General features: G+C 36.2%; 1 protein-coding gene and 1 pseudogene across 1 annotated transcript; both read right to left on the minus strand.

The window, feature by feature from the left end:
• Window positions 1-1,675: 1,675 nt before the first annotated feature.
• LOC111386069 (casein kinase II subunit alpha-2) lies at window positions 1,676-10,852 on the minus strand. The gene is made up of 10 exons (XM_023010494.1): window positions 10,476-10,852; window positions 9,528-9,657; window positions 8,915-9,109; window positions 7,536-7,693; window positions 3,272-3,362; window positions 2,901-2,966; window positions 2,448-2,530; window positions 2,276-2,339; window positions 2,097-2,165; window positions 1,676-1,987 (listed from the first exon to the last, which is right to left on the minus strand). Exons 1-10 carry the CDS (start codon window positions 10,559-10,561, stop codon window positions 1,928-1,930), a joined length of 1,002 nt encoding a protein of 333 aa, XP_022866262.1. The 5' UTR covers window positions 10,562-10,852; the 3' UTR covers window positions 1,676-1,927.
• A 597-nt stretch (window positions 10,853-11,449) lies between these two features.
• Window positions 11,450-16,053, minus strand: LOC111386071 (annotated as a pseudogene).
• Window positions 16,054-17,631: the final 1,578 nt, after the last annotated feature.

Raw genomic sequence — 17,631 nt, forward strand, 5'->3', positions numbered from 1 at the left:
TGGTTACGTGTGAAATTCTGCCAAACATAAACAATAACTTGGACAATCTCCTCTCTTATAGTAAAGGCAGATGCTATTTTATTATTATATACTAATTAAATAAAATATATTCTATACGAAGAAAAGTAATCCCCTCTCCTCACACACGTAAACATGTATGTATGTAAATGTGTATGTACACATCTATATAATTTTCACCCTCTATTAACATTTTTTTTTGCATCCAGTGCAATTTCATTTTCTTCTACAGTGAATGAAAAATGGAGTGAAATAGTGATTTGAAATTGTTGAAGTTGGCTATGAATGATGATAGTTGATTCCTCACCAGCTTCGAAACGGTGAAAATTCTTGACCTTCAACCTCATGAACCATGAATATGTAAACATAGATATATTTTCATGCATGTACAGAAACGAGAACATAACTTATATGGAGCTAAAGGAAGACGAACCCAGCTAGATTTTCATCTACAAACAAAGGAAAACTACGTACCTTAAATAAATAGTAAGAAAATAAAAAAAGAAATACACAAAAAAGAAAAATTATAAGAAGAACATACCCAAAATAATTGTTGCAACTTCTAGAATTTTCTTCTCCACTATTGATGACGAGAAAATACGAATTAGGCTAAAGGCAAAAGCGAATAATGGTAGAAGGACGACCTTTTTTTTTCAGAGAAAACAAGATTTTGGGGAGAATTCGTTCTGCAAAACAATGGGTAGAATTTAGAAAGAGAAAGATTGAATTGATAGAAGAGTATTGTGCGAAATTTATGTGGTAAGAAAAAAAAATAAACAGCACACTACATTTTACTTCAAATGTGGGTCCCATTCATTAATGTTTCGACAACTATATTTTTTAATTCCCATATCTCCCTTAACATTAATATAGGTATGGAAATTAGTGTGTAGTTAGAAAGTGAAGGGTAATTGTGCCAAATTGTTTATTAAATAGAGGGTATAATGTTACTTTTGATATCTCAATTATGTGGGAAAAAGGACAATCATCTAATAACTTTGCTATATACCTCGGGAATGCACGTTTTCAGATTTCAAGAAGTCAACAAAATCAACTACACTTCAATAAGTCAAAAAAATCAACTACATTAATTATTCCTCACGAGAGGAGGTGGATGTGAGACAATACAAAAGCAAGACGACGCAGACTATGCGGTCTCAAAAAGAAAACGTGACTCATTTTGGGGACCAACCAACTGTAGCAAAACCAGATATGTAAATCGAGCAAGTGTGAAAATCAGTGTGACATGAATGAATAGTAAAGAAAGCCTCTCTTTTAAGAGAGTAAAGATATATATATATATATATACACACACTCAGGGGGGAGGGGGCGAAACATAACTTGTAGTTTTCAACAAATATTGCAGTGTACAAAATACAACTATACAAGCAACAAACCGTCATTTCTAACAAAGTTACGTTTTATGTTTTTAAGATGACTTTATTAAATAAATCACCTGAAACCATAGAAGCAAGGAATTATCTTAAACTCATTTGGGACTCCAACAGATGAAAAAATGACCTTTTTTTATTTTTTATTTTTTTAATCAGGTGAATGGTAAAAATGTTGTGCAACTTGTGGATGCGGACAACTCAATCCTTTCTCTCAGGAAATAACAAAAATAATTTAACGGAAGTTTATGCCAAGCCATGAGCCATTCGACCAAATGAACACATTGACAGAAGAGCACGAGGAACCGATCTACATGTAGCTCAAACAAATACAATCAGAATTTGTTTTAGAATACATAGAAGCGGAAGTCTAGTCAAGTACCCTTATCTTGATCAAACTTCATAATAAATTTGTTCACAAATGATGTCTGCAACCTTAACATCCAGCTCACCATCGACACAAAATGTGAAGTAAAATTAAAATAGGAGTCTCTGGTGCGTGGAACAGTGTCTTTAGGCTATTGGGTCCGTAGTCTGCTATTCTCTGCAGCCCTCACTTGCAAGAAATATGGGTGGGCCTAGAGAAAAAACAAAGGTACTCTGTATTAGTTTGAGAGATCATCCTTCTGAAGGCAGTGATGATAGTAACAAAAATGAGCAAATAGATAATAAGGCTGCAAAAACTACCATGGCTTCTTTTGCTGTGAGTCTGTCCTGATGATCATACCGAAGGAGCTTGTCGAGAAAATCTATCGCCTGTAAGTAACAAAAGAAGAGACGATTAAACTCATTGAAATGTTTGCAAATATTAATAACCAAAAATAAGCCAGCTTCTGTTTTTCTTTTGTGAAATAAAAAGAAATGACCTCTGGAGATACTAGATGCTGATTATCCGTATTGACAAATTTTGTCCAGGGTTTCCTGCTGTGTCTGTAAAACAAAAGATGAGTCAGCTTCATATCAATGCACCTTAAGACAATGAGATCTAAATAGTCTTAAGCTCGTATATATAGTCAGAATTTGTTGCATGAAGCAAACCTCCCGACTAGAGCTTCAAGCTGAGGATCAAGTTCCAACTGATACTTGTGCAAATATGCATTCAACTCATCTGTCCCAAGCACCTGGTTGAGGAATTTGATATCAGATACAAATACATCAGCTTTTCTGAGAGCAGGCACAGCTCAGTGTTATTATGAACTTCATTATAAATTTCTAAACGAACTAAAATTTTTAAATGTAAATATTTAGAGCAGAAGTCTGATGTGTCGGGGATTTTACACACCAATAAAGTAACACCAAATAAATTCAGATCCTAAGCAACACATGTAGACCAGTTGGATTAACAAAAATGCAAAAATAATGTGAGTGTCTTTATTGATCTAAATACATTATGATGTTAAGAACCATAAATCTTCAACTCTGTAGTCTCTCAGATAACAGAACTGGAAGATAGGGTTGAACTGTTTTGGTGAAGGCCAAAGACTATATTACCTTGGCAATCTTCACAAGTTGATCCTGGTTGTCATGCCCATAAAAGAAAGGTTCCTTGCGAAAAATCTATATTAAGATTAGCAAGCATGGTGAGCACGTGAAGGAGAAAAACGTAAATCATTGGGCACCACAACGGCCCTTCATCTCAGTTTAAAATTAATACCATTTTGTTAACCTACTTCTTGCAACCCTTCCCTTCCACCGGGGGTTGGGGGGGGGGGGGGGGAAAAAAACAAGAAAAACATCCCATTTTTCGTAGTAAAAATTAAATAAGTAAAAAAATTATGTGTAATTTATTAATACTTTTACGTATTAGTCCGACTTAAAAAAAAAACTGAATGGATACAGTTTTTCAGTGTCGAAATTCTCACCATTCCAGCAAACATGCAACCAAGGCTCCACAAATCTAATGAATAGTCATAGTCTTGGAGGTCAACAAGAAGTTCTGGACCCTTGAAATATCTGTCAGGGAGAAAATTTCAGCTCTTTTAAGGAAAACTAAACTAGCAGCTTAGATTATGAAACCCAACAAAAAAAGAGCAAAAAATACAGCCAAAAAGAAAAAGAAACAAAAAAACATATTTATCATTTCAAAAATCATCAACCAGGCACACACTGAACATTAACAAGAGAAAATACAGAAGTATAAGCTTTAGGACGACATTTATCTCTATCGTGTGAATGCATGGCAAGTTCGAGATTAAATCTTATTCCATGGTATTTACATGAGGTTCCACCTTAAGACCCAAAAGTGCTTAGTTGATCCATGATTTCCTTTTTGTTTGTTTCAAGAAATCTATCGATTAATTTTGATTCTTTCTTTTCTTTCTCTCTTGATTCTTTCTTGATCGAGTGCATAGATCCTATAATACATCTTTTCTTGGATGCTCGAAATGTGGAAAAGCTCTATTTACCCCTGCCATTATGAGTTTTTTCCTTTTTGCATATTGCATCGCCACTCCCTTTGGCATCAGTCCGTAGAAACCCTCCACTTCAATTGGTATTTTTTCACGAAAAGCAGACTTGACATAAGAAATCCAGTGTTTCACTAAGATTTCGAATAGAGGTTCCGAATTCAAGTTGATTCTATTTCGCCTCTTCCTCATAAGACTTGGTTTGTTATCTTATATGACTAAGTTTCTTGAGAGTGAGGCCAATCTTTAATTATGTAGATGTGATATTGACCTGAGGCATTTTAGCAGGGTCCATATATGATATTGATAGGATCCTTGATTGTTGCTGCCAAACTGAAAGTTGCAGATTGAAACTCTTTGACTACCGAAGGCTGGGCAGCTGCTTGAAGAGCACTAAAGCTATATTTTGTAAAGTATTTTTTGTGTATTATATTTGGGAAATGTAAAACAATTGTATATGAATGGATTAAATGAAAACAGAATTGAAATGATAATTTCCAGGCTATTCGAGATGCCTTGATTCTATCCACTCTTTTCTCAACTAATCACTTCCATGAATTCCCCAGCTCCCCCTATTACATTTATAGATATTCTACTATATTTCTATTCCCTCTTTTACCCTGGAACAATCCGGAATCTCGAATAAACTACTTGTGTGAGTGAATCTTATTGGAGGTAGTAATCTATCATTACTCGCCGCCCAAAATCCACCTTGTCCTCAAGGTGGAAGTTGTGATTTGCTCACTTCATCATACACCCACACCATTTCCTTTGCAATGCCCATCATGCCCCGAGCAGAAAAGGGATATGTCAATCCAAAAAAGTTAGTAGACCCATTAACTACGAGGAGTATCTTATCCATTAAAATCCTATAACCGGTTACACCACATCTTGGGTTCTCCAAAGATGGAACCCAGCCTATCGAAACATCATGGTGGGTAATACCATAATTGATTATCACCGCGACCTCCACCTCTTGTGTAATCTGCCCTTTTTTGGTTTTTTGCGCAATAAATCCAACCACCAAATCAATTAAAACTCCCAGTTTATCATCAACATAATTCATGGATATATTTGTGTAAATTGGATTGCTCATAGTTGGGCTGGACAAAGCTGGGTTACATCTAAATTGAAGGTGGCTTCGGATGAGGTCGCTATATGTCCTTTCTCCTTCCATTCCCATCCTTGTCCTTCTCGTTCCGGCACCTTCATCTCGCTTTTCTCCATCTCAAGCGACCAGCTCGATGAAAACTCACCCCTAATCCATGTGAGTCGAAAAAAAGGTTCGAATGGTACGATCCATCCGTCACCCCAGAATGAAAGGGGTGATCTCGTAGCACGGGACAAAGATAGCACCACTTAGAACCTCCAAATCCCATCGGTATTTGCCAATAAATTCGTCCTCCTGAGATGGTCGGAATTCATCTCTGTCTTTAAAAATAGCCGGCTCTGGTGAGTTCTCTGCGATCTATTTTTCCTCTCTCCCTTTCCGGCTCAGCCATGGATTTCTTCTCCTAGTTCGGCTAATTTACAGTGACCCGTCTCACCTCTTACCTCTTTTCCTCCTCCAGCAATGGCGATGGCGATGGCGATGTCTACCCCTGCAATTGAAAATGCTATTCAATAATCGCTGTTTCCAAGTTTACCACTCTCCTACGCTTTCCTATAGGCCCTTCTTCACGCGAGAGCTTTATCATGCAGAATCAAGCCAACATCAATCCCTTCAATTCTTCCCAGGTCTGAATCGGACAGCGATCGTCTATCTTTTGAAACCATGCCCAAGCCTCTCCAAGGAAGCAAGCGGCTGCGGCTTCTACCTTTCCCTCTCCGATAAGCCATGACTCATATTTATGTATCGCTCTACCTCAAACAGCCACAACTCTAAATTATCACCATAGAATATTGATGTGTTGAGTCGGCCACATGAATCCAACCCTGAATCAATAGCTCGATCTCCTTTCTGTTGCATCATCAAGCGGTCAAATCGACTCATTAATGAGCTCCATTTTTCCTCCCATTCCTTGTTGAATTTTCTTTCCATTTGCCACAGAATCGGTGCTTTGATACCAATTTGATAGGATCCTTGATTGTTGCTGCCAAACTGAAAGTTGCAGATTGAAACTCTTTGACTACCGAAGGTTGGGCAGCTACTTGAAGAGCACTGAAGCTATATTGTGTAAAGTATTTTTTGTGTATTGAATTGGGAAATGTACAAAACAATTGTATATGAATGGATGAAATGAAAACAGAATTGAAATGATAATTTCCAGGCTATTCGAGGTGCCTTGGTTCTCTCCACTATTTTCTCAACTAATCACTTCCGTGAATTCCCCAGCTCCTCCCTATTACATTTATAGATATTCTACTATATTTCTATTCCCTCTTTTACCCTTTTGCTAACTAACTAGTGGAACACTCCGGAATCTCGAATGAACTACTTGTGTGAGTTAATCTTATTGGAGGTGGTAGTCTATCAGATACCATTTAGAAGCAAGTGCTTTTGGATAATATTTTCGTGTCCACCAAACTATGATAGATAAGCCACATAATTTCTATTATAGATTTGAAGTCCAGATTTAAAACTAAAATCATAAGGTAGAAGCATGACATTAATGCAAATACATCACCTCAAAGTTAACAAAACCCCCCATAAGAGTGTTAAAACTTGAGGTTCCATTTTCATCTTTACCCGATTTGAGATTTTATCCATTAACATGTCCCCACAAGATGGTCGCTCATTTAAGCAAACCAATCTTGAGATTTGTATGCTCATTTTTTGAGTTTTAATTGAATCGAATTGCTCGTTGAAATTTAATGAGTTCCCATACTATGTTAAGATTTAGGGTTTCATTTTAAAAAGTTAACCTTGTTAAGAGGAGTAACTCAAACCCTTATAAGGTAATCTACAATTTCATCTTTATTCAATACGAGATTTTATCCCTTAAAAAAGAGAACATATCGGGGAAAGAAAGATCATTGTAGAGTTGTAGACAGGTTTTCATTTTAGTTCAAGAGTTACCTTGTGGTAGTGAGAAACCAAACAAACAAAAGAGGGATACAAGTTTCCAATAGGATAACAACCCCTCCCCCCCCTCCAATAGGAGGGCGCCAAATAGAAATCTAGGGCCCACGTGGCCCTGGATGAGGGGATTATTCCATAAATAATATGGATTCGTGTGTGCTGTGTACAGACACAATCAATCACAAATACAGACACACTCAATCAATCGCAAAGTAAAATCACCTAATCATGAACACATGAATGGCAAATGCAGTATTCATTTCTAGTTTATCAATTTTTAAATGTAAATTTTTCAGTACCGGTGCCTATGCATTTAAATATTTTTATGGTGATAATACAGTTTTGATTCCAAATTCTTTTATCATCACAAATTATAACCTATCATTTTTCTTTCAGAGATTTCAACTACAAAGATATTTGCCATTTCCTTAATGCAATCAACTGTTGAAGTGAGAATAGAAACCCTATTCACTTGTCATGATTTTCTTGAAGGTTACTGAGATAAACATGCTTTACAGCCTTTTAATTTGACGGTACATATGAAATCAAATTGACAATGCATCACAAGTTATCAGGTTACACAAGAAAATAAAAAGAAATAACTGTAGAGGCTCTATTAAAGAACCTAAAATGAAAGCATAGAGAATACAAATATTTCCAAAATGATTTCACCAGTTCATATCCTGTTGAAGATAGTACCTTGAAGCAACACGAACATTATACTCCTTGCCAGGGTGATAAAATTCTGCAAGACCCCAGTCTATCAAGCGAAGCTTTCGTAACTCGTGGTCAATCATAACATTATGAGGCTTGACATCTCTGTGCATCATTCCTTGTGAGTGACAGTAATCTAATGCCTGGAACAGGATAAAGCGAAATTCGGCTTTCTTTTATCATGCAAATGCACAAATGTAAATGAATTGGCCAATCTTGAACAGATTCGAGATAACTCAATTCTTATTCAGGTTTATATTTGATAATAAACGAAATTATTATATAAACTAGGAGCTCATCACAAAGTCCTTCATAGGGATCACAAATGTTGGGAGCCAGCACAATTACTTCTTTCCAAACTTGAACCTACTCAAGTATGTGAAGGATTCCACAATCAGATTTACAAAATTTGTGTATTTATAAAGCAATTTGTAATTGTATAAACAGAGGTATGGCTGTATTATTTAACGAAAATGTGTTGTAAAAAACAAAGTGGAATGACTGAATGAAATTGAAGTTGAGTACTGATAGAAGTTGCAATTAAATAAATAATGTTAAGCTTTCCAGAGGCTCAACTCTCTCACAGTTTCAAACCTGCTGAACTGATCACACTTCCTAACCCCTTATTTATGATGCCTATAGAATTTATTCTACTGAACCCTCATAATTCCCTCAATACAAATGACAATTGGACCTATTGGACTGGTAAGATCATTGGTTCGCTGTCTATGCACCCCCAGCATCACCTGTATCCACCGGATCGACATTTGTTCAACCCCATCAACATTTATTTTTCTAGCTTTTTTGCCTTGCCTTGCATATGTGGTGCGAGTCGTCTATCAGTATGCTTTCTCTCAAACTCCATTAGGTATGCTGCAGAGTTTTAATCTCATATCTCAAAACCCCCATTTATTTTTGTGAATGCCCAGCGGTTTTTGAAAATACGTAAATAAATAATATCCCTCCATCATGGACGATATTCATGAAAACCTTTTGTCCTTTTCAATTTTACTTCTCAAGTATGAAAGTAGCTGAACATTGCCCTATAATTTGAAGAGTAATGCTATTTATCTAGACTCATGATCCTCATCAATCTAGATGACATATGAGTGTCATTCATTCATATGCCATCATAAATGGGACCCATATCCCTATATTTAAGATGACATGTCAATAAATGTCAGATAGAGTGATGATGGTCACCAGTCTAGATATTCTAACCTGTATTCATATATTTGATTCTACGATAAACAGAAACTCATTTAAAGACTGCATCCCACAGAGCAAGAATTTAATATATGTCCCCATGAGATAGAGAAGTTTGACTAAGCATGGCTATCAGATTGAATTATGTTTCCACTGACCTTGAGAAGCTCATATATGTAGTAACGTATGTCATAGTCCGTCAATGTAGGATACAGAATTTTGAAATCTGTACTGTTCACATATTCAAATATCAAGCTGGGAGTTTTCGAGTGCTGATCTCTAACGATATCAAGGAGCTTGACAATATTGGGACCCCCACAAAGGTTCTGCAGTATTTTGATCTCTCTCTTTATCTGAACAGGATGACCAATAATAAAATAAGAAAATCTGCTCACAATTAGACAATTCAAGTTTGGAACTTAGGAAGCAGCGTGCATGAGCACTAAAGCAATAGTACATCCAAGTGGACATCTATTAAATTATTATGTTAGATTTTCAGCATCTATTGTTTATCATCAATAGCCTTTAATTGTTGCAGACAATTGTCTAAGCAGTCCATGCAGAAAAATGCTTAACAGGCATCCCACTGCTTTAATAGCCTTATAAGTTGTTGAAACGGCCAGCATTGATCTAAAAAGATAAAGGAACCTTTATCATTTTAGGAACCAATATTCAAATTTTAACTGACTATTATAAAAAAGTACTGTCCATAAATAGCTACATTTGAGGATAGTCCCAGTCTGTTGAGGACTGATATTAAAAATTTATTACCTTTTTCTTCTTGACAGGTTTTAGAATCTTGATTATGCACTTCTCATTGCTGTTCACATTTATACCTTCAAAAACTTCACTGTATTTTCCCCTTCCAACTTTTCGGACAATCTCATAATCGTCTTGGTCTCTGAAAAAATAGGTCAAAGAAAGTCTTCTTGAGATTTAATAAACCCCAGCTCAAACCAGGCATGCAATACAATCAAGCTTGCTAATGTAGACACCAAATCATTTAACTAAAGCAAATTTCTAATATAGAAAAAGCTGTAGACTGTTGTTAAATATTTATAATTCACATCCTGCTATAGCTTATTTACCGCTTGAAGGCTAATTCTAATGATGTTTTCATTGTTCTCCAACCTCTTTTACCACTTAGAGAAACGTGAAATATAAATAATTGGGAAATGAAAGTGCTATAAGTTAATTGTGTTTACATTTAGACAACAAGAGATAAGAGGCCGATTATAAATTTATAATATGGAACTGACATGAATTACAGCATATAAAAGGTTTTATACAATCGCACCATCATTTTCATTTTGATTCACAATTGTTTCCACACTCCTTTTCTTCTAGGACTTCTCTTTTCACTCATATATTAATAAAATAACTGCCATGAATAAATATAAGATTTCTATGCATAGCTTCAATGATTCAGAGAAGTATTAATTTTGAACATGTAAAAAAGAGACCCAAATAACAAAAAAAATTATCAAAATAGCAAACCATAAATTGTCCGTGAATTCACGATTATAAATCTTTCAATTGTTGCTAAAATCTAAATCCGGATAAAATCAGTCTTTCTAAACAAGCTCCAGTTACCAATTTTTTGAGAAACAAATAATTTAATATCGCAAAACTAAACATTTCTCGTCCTAAATTATAAATAAATAAAATTTAACACAATCGCAATCAACCTAGTAATTGACAGTAATGAAGATTGCTCACCCCCACTGGACAGTGAGATTTTCGTAATCCCAATATTCTCTGGGACGCAATACATTCACATCAGGGTAGACTCGGGCTTTCGACATTCCTGAGCCGTAGATCTCCGACGTCACGGTGCCGTTGATCTTATTAATGTGTACAGATGCAGACGGGAAGCACAGGTTAGGAGGATGAGCAACCGGCGCTCGCAGAGCGACGATGGCGCACACCAGCGAGATACGGAGTAACAGCGCGGGATCGTGCGCCAGGGGAATTCTTCACTACCAAGTACCAAGCCAGTAATACTATTATTAAGATTATTTGAATTGTATTAACACAACTTTATTGGAATTTATTCTATTCTTGGAACAGATGTCTGGCTGTCAACTGTCAACAGAACGTCTTATAATTATGTATGGTCGTTGGCAAGTGGGTATATACAATTTTTGCTTATTCAATTTTATTTTTAGTTCCTAAATGTTTGTTCATATTTAACTCTAGATTCTCGAACAATAAAAGAATGCTCATAAGTCCCTGTTTGACTCTCATTTTCTAAAATTTATTTTTATTTTCTCAATTTTATTTCTAATCAAACATTTTATGAACGCACAATTTTTATCAACATTTCAATTATTTATTTTTATTAAAATCTACTTGAAAAATGGTTTTTATCTAAACCAAACAGGTCTCAAGGAGGTCGATCTCATTATGTGCATGTTTGATTTTGATTTTTCACCTCAAAAAAATTAATTTTTTTATCGTTATTTTTCTAAGTCAATCGTCATTTTTGACTTATTCTTTCACATATATTATAAAGTATCACACAATCAAGATGCGTGCAGTAATTTAATTATTAGCTGACGATGGTTGACTGGATAAATTGACGAATTGAATAGGATTTGATGCAATTAATTATTAAAACATTTAAATTGATGCACTGAAAATCCTAGTTTGAAAATATAGGTAGAAAGAGAATATGTATACACCACATTCTGTGCTTAGAAATTGACCTCTAATATTATACAAGCATATATGTCTACAACTTCAGACTGTTGAATTATATAACCTAGAGTCAACATAAAGATATTCTGTACATTGCCCTCTTATCATACAGAAATGGAACATTTTAACCAAAAAGAATACAATAAATCTTAGGCAGGTCAATGATCAACCTCTCGTATATTAAGTTCTTCATACGGCCTTAGGCTGGATCTGCTCGAAGTCAAAAACCTCAAACGTGAGGCGTCTTACATCTGGCTTCCCGTATACAGCATATGCGAGCCCATGAATGGCTTGTTGAACAGAGGTTGTGGCTGGATTTCTCAGCCTTCTATTATGTTCATAGGAATCCTGTACCAACTCGGTGTAATTAATGAAGCGATTGTGATTTTTCTCCCTCAAGTACTTCCCACAGAACTTGTTCATCGGAAGTCGGCGTCGCTTTTCCTGTAACCATCTTCCGGGAGCATCTAGGTGCTTCATTAGCAACTTCTCTGCTAGTACAAGATCCTGCAAAATATATGGAACATACAGTTATAGTAAACCTATTGATCATTGATGCCAAGATTTGATTTTGTTGAACTAGCTCATCTAGTTGCTTAAGCTGTTAGGAAGGGAATACATTTGATTATTTTTAGTCTTCAACACGCCCAATCGCGTGCAGGTTGAAATATAACATTTTTATAGCTAAAAGACAAGCTAAGATGCATAATTGAGAAGGTTATTACCTGGATCTTTTGAACAACATATTCCAGTTTCTCGAAGCAAAACTGTGGATGCTCAAATTTGTACTTGGATGGATGCAAGAAACAGAGCTGTATTTTGTAAAGAAGAGGAAAATTTCATTAGGAAGATGCTAATTCACATTCAATCAAAGTTATAGCCTGGCAAAAAAGAACATATTTCACAATAACAGTAGACGCATGGTTGTGCAGAAAGTTATGTAGGCCCTTGAGCTTTTACGAGTACGCATATAGAAATTGCTATATCTAAGGGTGTGGAGAAAGCTGCAAGAAGAAGGACAACATAGATCGTACTTATATGCCAAGTCCAAGTTCTATGTTCCTAGCTTCAGTGGTCTCAGGGATCCTATCTGCCATTGCCAAGGGATATCCAAGTGTTTTCATGACTTGTGGTCTACAATCATAATTCCATATATTCCCAAGGAACCCATGCATACCAGGTGGAGCACATGCCCTGAAAAGCCTCGGGTGTGCAAAAAGAGCATCTTCTGGAGGCTGTGAATGGGGATTTATCAATGAGTAGATAATCCATCTTCAAGAGAAAAATATATGTCCCTTATGCTAAGCTATTACCAACATAAGAAACACCTTATTTTAGAAGAAGCTGAAAGTTTAGAGAAGGTCTTAATATATATTAATCTCAATTTGGAAATATTCCACCTCAGATGGATAGTCACATTCAAACAACAATATACTAGTGTGTCCAGGCTTCATTTACATTTTGGTCTTCTAGTTACCATCACTTTAAGCTATGCTTACTGTCAGTCAATTTAGACTGGCATTGAGAATGGGTCAATACAACCTTGACTTAGTATATTAGGATTTTAGTTGTTTAAACTATGACTACCTATCCGATATAGAACAACTCCAAATCGCCAAAGATCCCAAACATTTTTCAGTAATCTAACCATTACCATCTGATTGGGGAGTACTATTATTTATTCCACCAAAATTTAGCAGCACAGGATGTTCAAAAACAATCTTGTCCAGCTAACTTTTGCCCAAATACTTCAGCTAATTTCGCTGATTCCTTTGAATTTCTTCATTTTTTACTTTCACACAAATTTTGCTCTTACATTGCTTTCACACAAATTTTGCTCTTTCTTACATTGCTTTCGTAGCCCATCCAAGTGATGTGTGTGTAACAAGGGCCTATCAATTAGTTAAACTCAAAAAAGAAAAAACTGTTAGAGTCACTGCAAGGATTTCACAGTATAAAATATGGCTTTGGACAAAATTCAAGGTACTACTTTGCTTCAGAAAAGATGGAAATGAAAGAACAGAACGCCCTTTCAAAAGAAACCCCAGGATAAAGCTTCCACATAATATTTCTCTAATTGTAAGACTAAAGTAAAAATAATATCGTCAAACTGAAAAATGAATTAGTGCTTACCCTTTAAGCAGCAACATCTTGCCAGCTCAGCTTTCTACTTTCAAATTCTACAGACACATAGTCTACATCTTCAAGCTGTCTACTCAGTTTAGGTTGGCAGTCTTCAGCCTCAGGGTTCATTCCAAACACTTTAAAAAGAACACGATATACTTCTGGCATGCCAAAACACAAATATATTGCCCCAAACAAGGCCCAAAATACAGATCTGCCAGGATAAAATTCGTAGCATTATCAATATGTAAGTAACTTTTCCATGACTAACTACATCAAATAACATCACTAGATTAAATTGAAATGAACTCTGCAAAGCACGCAATGCCAGCCAAGTTGTAGGTTCACCTCAGAAATTGATAAATATTCAAATTTATTTATGGAACTTGGACATAAGGACTGCAGCTCAAGAATGCACATTATATTATTTGCAGTTTCAATCCAACTGCCTAACTCAATAAACAATATAAAATAAAAAGAATTGCAGGAAGATGCATATATTATCCTCACGTGTGATTTCAATTACGAAAGAAGCATTATAACCCTTCTTCAAAAGCATATTACGCACCCATTTTTTCTGAGATATGGTATATAACAAATATTATGCCATGCTGTCATATGCATAGTAATAATTCCACGGTTCACATTTTCGAATAGCACTATTGAATGTGAATGCAATTAGCAAAATTTTATTCATCCTAAAGCAACCAAATTATTATTTATCTGCTGCACAACAATCTGTTACATGATCTTCACGAACTCAGCATGTAATCATTTGACAGAGCTAATCTTGCATATCAGGACAGCAAAAGTAACATGATAGATATCCCAGCAAGTAAGCACTTCCATCCACACTCCAAAATATTCACAAAGGATGAGGCAGAGAATACATACGCAAAGAACTAATTTCTTACTTTAATAGTCTCAAGCCACACCATTATAAAATTCCCATCAATCCAGTTAGTTTACCTGAGTTGATTTCGTTCATTAAAACCCATAAATCAACCTTCTACTCTTTTCCCATAATCCTTGCAGCATGGGTTCTTCACTCTTCAGTTCATGTGATAAATTTTAGTGTAGCAAGAAGCTGATGATATTCAGTCCTTCAACATAATTGGTTAATTCATAAGTTGGAACATGACTCTTATTAAGGGTTGTGAGTCTTGGAAATAGGTGTTAGAAAAGGGTACACTGGACACATTGTATGTACTAGGGATTAATTTACAAATTTTAGGTGTGGTGAATATTTAGAAGTATAGCATAGGTTCTCAGAGTTCTTGATAATTGGAAACGTACCAACTTCATCCCTTTACAAGGAAAGAAACGTGTACACATTACATAAATTCTTGAATCTTCAACGAGGGCAAGGAATACTTCGTATGTCCAGCTCCAACAATATAAGAGTGGACTTATTTTAACACAATGAAGCCTATCCTGTGATGTGCCACTTATTATGTATACTTTACAGCATGCTCTCACCGTCGTTCTTGATCAGGTGTGACATGTAATTATGTGCAGTCATACATCTAATATGTAGATTTTTCCAAGTATTTCTTATATTCTTTTGTACAATGCATAGAATAGCATAAAGTAACTAAAAAAATTTAAGAATAGGAAGGTTGAAAACTATGTCTATTAATTCAATAATTATCAAAACCTATGTCCATTAATTCAATAATTATCAAAACCCCAAAAAATAAAGACCATCACTTACTTCATCCTTTCTAATTAACTTATCCATATCATCGTATGAGAAAATCAAATTCTGCAAGCTAGCAGCTTTTATCCACTTGGGCAGAAACTTTTTCCCTATCAAAGCATACAATCTCTTCCTCATTGGCCCCGGTGACTCCCTAGGATACCTCTGCAAGAAAAACTCACACAATGCCATCTCGAGCACATACTGCCCCAAGAACCACAACCTGGAATGCCCCGACCTCACATGGCGAGCGTTAGTCCTCTAGCAGTGGGGATGCCGAAACGCTAGATACAACAATATGCCAAACTGCTTAGCCGGATTATCATCTCCATAATTCTCAGAAGGCTCTAAAGGGTAACCTAAAGCCTGCTTGGCTTCAAGCAAGTACCCGTCCATTCACGTTTTATCTGCATTGTTTCACCGGGAAGAAGGCAAGCAAGAACTCAACAAAGGGAAGGATTTTAGTGGTATTTGCGGGCTGTTGAGGAATCTTTCAGCCAGTTTCGCATCATCAAGTGGGAGCTTGAAAATGAATCTCCTCGGGGGCGGATTTTTCTTGGGCGAGACTATTTTCTTAAACTCTTCTAGCTCTTTCAAAAGTCTATAAGGGCTGTTTCTTGGGAGCTCTTTTGGGTCTACAGCTACTGCAAAAATTCGAAGGTTTGTTGCAATATTGGGGGTTTTGAGGTGGGTTTGGAAGGGGAAGGATGAGAACGAAGACGAGAAGGAGATGTCTACCGAGGAGTATGGTTTAAAAGATTAACAGAGCTCCATTAAAGACGATGAAAGATGGGATCTTTATTGGGGGTTCTGAGTCAACATTGAGAAGCGAATTTTCTTATAGGATTAAAAAAAAAAAAAAAAAGGTTGAACCCCAAACCTTAAGGGTTTCATCGCCCCTATTTTGAAGTATCGTGAAGAAGGTAAATCGCAGATTATGCCTCCAAGGGTACAGGGTGAAAGGCTGCTTGTACACTTGCACTTACCCAAGAGCCAAATCCATATTTCAGGATTCGAACCCTTGACGCAGCAGCCTCAAGCAAAGTTGGATTTCTCCACCATCTCCTTTTACCACTTGGAGATGTGCCCTGGGGGTGAATTTTCTTATAGGATTGGTTTGATATGTGGAGGCCGTAGAAGGAGGTTTTTTGCAGGGTTTTGAAACAGGGATTGGCGGGAAAGAGGAGTTGGGATACGGTGAAAAAAGAATAAAGGCACTTTTCAAGGTTAAAAAAGGGAGTAAAGGGAGATTGAATGGATGTTTTTGTTTTAATTTTTTAAGTTTTTTAATCATGCGTCGACACGTGTTCCATCAAAATTTGAATCTAAATTTGAGCATTGATGCATAGCATGATTGGTGAAAAAATGGATTTGCTAATTGCTAGCAACCAAAATGGGATGCAGAATTTTTTTCCCAAATTGATTGACAAATCCGTCTAAATGCAGGGTAATTTGCATGATCCGTCTCCAACCTTTGGGGCTAGTTACAAAATAGTCTCTGTGGTTCTATTTTTAGCTCCTAATATTGAGGAACAAAAGAGAAGCTGCTCAGCTAGACAGAAAAACAGCTAAACTGGACTGCAATGAATTAGAAAATAGTACACATCAGCATGCCTGCAAGGGGCTACCAGATCAACAAGTTGAGAATTATCTAGAAGAAAGGCAGCTAAGCATTCTAGAAGAAGGATAGAAGAAAAGTTTGTTATGAAGTTGTTACCTGAGTGTACATTTCACGTGCATTTGTATAGTGTATGTTCTTTTCAAATTCTTTCTCTTTTGTAGTATAAATACTCAAGCTATGTAATCATTTCAGCAAGGTGAAAGAAAGAAAATAATGAATATACAGTAGTCTTCCACTCTTTCTACATTCAAAACTCTTTCTCTGAGAATTTAAGCTGTTGTATATTCAAAAACTAACATGTATTAGAGCAGGAGATGGAAGAATCAAGCAATCAAAACATTTCACCCCCAAATACTCCAGCCCCAAATGATGATCTGTGTCCAAATACCAACCAAAATCGATCAGCTATCTCTGCTCATGATCCAACTTAGCCCACAAGCCCTTTCTACATTGGAAGCAGTGATGGCTCAGGTACAATGCTTGACACTCACACTCTGGATTCAATCAACTATTATTCATAGGCTAGATCCATGAAAAGAGCCCTACGCATTAAGAACAAGTTGGGATCCATAGATGGCAGTATTTGTGAGCCATCAGTCCCCAATGACCCTCTAATGGAGCACTGGTTGCGTTGTAATGATATAGTGATAACTTGGATGCAGAATACAATGACAATAGCTATCAAATGCAGCATGGTTTATGCAGAAACTGCTCATCAACTTTGGCAGGAA

Source organism: Olea europaea, unplaced genomic scaffold (genome assembly GCF_002742605.1).
Source record: "Olea europaea var. sylvestris unplaced genomic scaffold, O_europaea_v1 scaffold3409, whole genome shotgun sequence".
Classification (NCBI taxonomy): domain Eukaryota; kingdom Viridiplantae; phylum Streptophyta; class Magnoliopsida; order Lamiales; family Oleaceae; genus Olea; species Olea europaea.

What these genes read in the sequence shown, in the direction of transcription:
- LOC111386069 (XM_023010494.1), bottom strand. Translation starts at nt 10,561, where the DNA reads ATGTCGAAAGCCCGAGTCTACCCTGATGTGAATGTATTGCGTCCCAGA. An exon ending in AGCATCTAGTATCTCCAGAG is followed by an intron (nt 2,166 to 2,275) that starts GTCATTTCTTTT and finishes TGTTACTTACAG; the next exon opens with GCGATAGATTTTCTCGACAA. An exon ending in TCACAGCAAAAGAAGCCATG is followed by an intron (nt 1,988 to 2,096) that starts GTAGTTTTTGCA and finishes TTTTTTCTCTAG; the next exon opens with GCCCACCCATATTTCTTGCA.